The 1,319-nt window shown below is 35.3% G+C and overlaps 1 protein-coding gene across 1 annotated transcript in view; it reads right to left on the reverse strand.

Moving 5' to 3' along the window:
* The window catches only part of LOC112523343 (succinate dehydrogenase [ubiquinone] iron-sulfur subunit 3, mitochondrial), a 6,458-nt gene extending 5,555 nt beyond the window's left edge, over positions 1–903 (reverse strand). The window contains exons 1-2 of the mRNA XM_025132908.1: positions 589–903; positions 239–477 (exon numbers count right to left, since the gene is read on the reverse strand). Coding sequence (XP_024988676.1) covers positions 239–477; positions 589–876 — 527 coding nt within the window. The 5' untranslated portion in view covers positions 877–903. The remainder of the gene's footprint in view (positions 1–238; positions 478–588) is intronic.
* Between the last annotated feature and the right edge of the window lie 416 nt (positions 904–1,319).

Raw genomic sequence — 1,319 nt, forward strand, 5'->3', positions numbered from 1 at the left:
ATTTCCTAATAATACTCCAGGAGTAACATCTTGACAAGGCCAATCTCCATTTAGCCGTTAGAGATCTTTTCCATTTGAATTACATGCTTCAACACAATCGACCTATACATATACATACATATATATAACATTTCATTCAGTCATTTTCTAACCTTCTAATTATCAACCATCATCGATCAATACATGAACTTTATATATATATATATATATAAATTAAAAGGATTATATATAATCTTACTTGTACTGGTGGTAAAAATTGGTGAGATCAACAACAAGATCTTTGATGACATACATATGTGGCAAAGGAGTGACATATGTGGCCTTACTGGTGTCTGTATCAATTGGCTTAAGGCATGCAACTGTGTTAGTCCCATCAATGTTCATGGCACAAGACCCACATATTCCTTCTCTGCATGATCTCCTATAGCTCAATGTTGAATCATCTTCTGACTTTATTTTCTGCAGTGCATCCAAAACCTATATATATATATATATACATATATATATACCACAACTAAGTTAATTAAATTGTAATAAAAGTAGAAATACTGTTTGTGGTTGATTATAAATCGATCTAATTGATCATACCATGGGGCCACAAGTGGTGAGATCAAGAAAGTAGGATTTGAGGAAGGGTTTTTGCGAAGGATGATCAGGGTTCCATCTGTAGATCTTGAATTCCTTTTTGAGAGCTTTGATGTTATCTTTTAGGGTTTCATGTGACTGTACGGCTTGTTGAGCATGATCTTGACCCACTGGGTGACCTTCCAGCACCCCAAACCTCTTCTGCTTTGGGTTCAACACGCCACCGGCGCCGGCCACCACCTTCTTGTATCCTTCAGTCAACCACCGCTTGCTGCTGCTCGTGAACCCCATCGCCGGCCCTCTAGCTCCTACACACAATACACATCATGTGTCGGGGTGTGTGCTTTGGAATCCATGTCTGAAGTGAATGGTGCATGCCAAGTCGGTTCAGTTGCTGTTGTATTGACACGTGGAGACATATGGTGACACGTGTGATATGAATATAACTTTTAAAATGGAAAGACTTGCTTACACAAATACTTAGATAAATAGCTATACGTTGTTGAATGTTTTCCTACCGAATAATTAAATGATCAGAATAATTAAAAAACTCTTATAATATAATAAAATATAATTATTTGATAATTATTTGTAATAAAATTAGGACGTTGAATAGTTAAGATAGAACAAGATACAAAATCATTTAGAGAGTTTTAGAATCATCAAGAGGTAAACTTTTTATTACCAAACAAAATTCACCTCTTAACGATTTAGATGTTTTTTAATGAAATTAT

The sequence above is a fragment of the Cynara cardunculus genome (genome assembly GCF_001531365.2).
Source record: "Cynara cardunculus var. scolymus isolate 2C chromosome LG 12, CcrdV1, whole genome shotgun sequence".
NCBI lineage: Eukaryota > Viridiplantae > Streptophyta > Magnoliopsida > Asterales > Asteraceae > Cynara > Cynara cardunculus.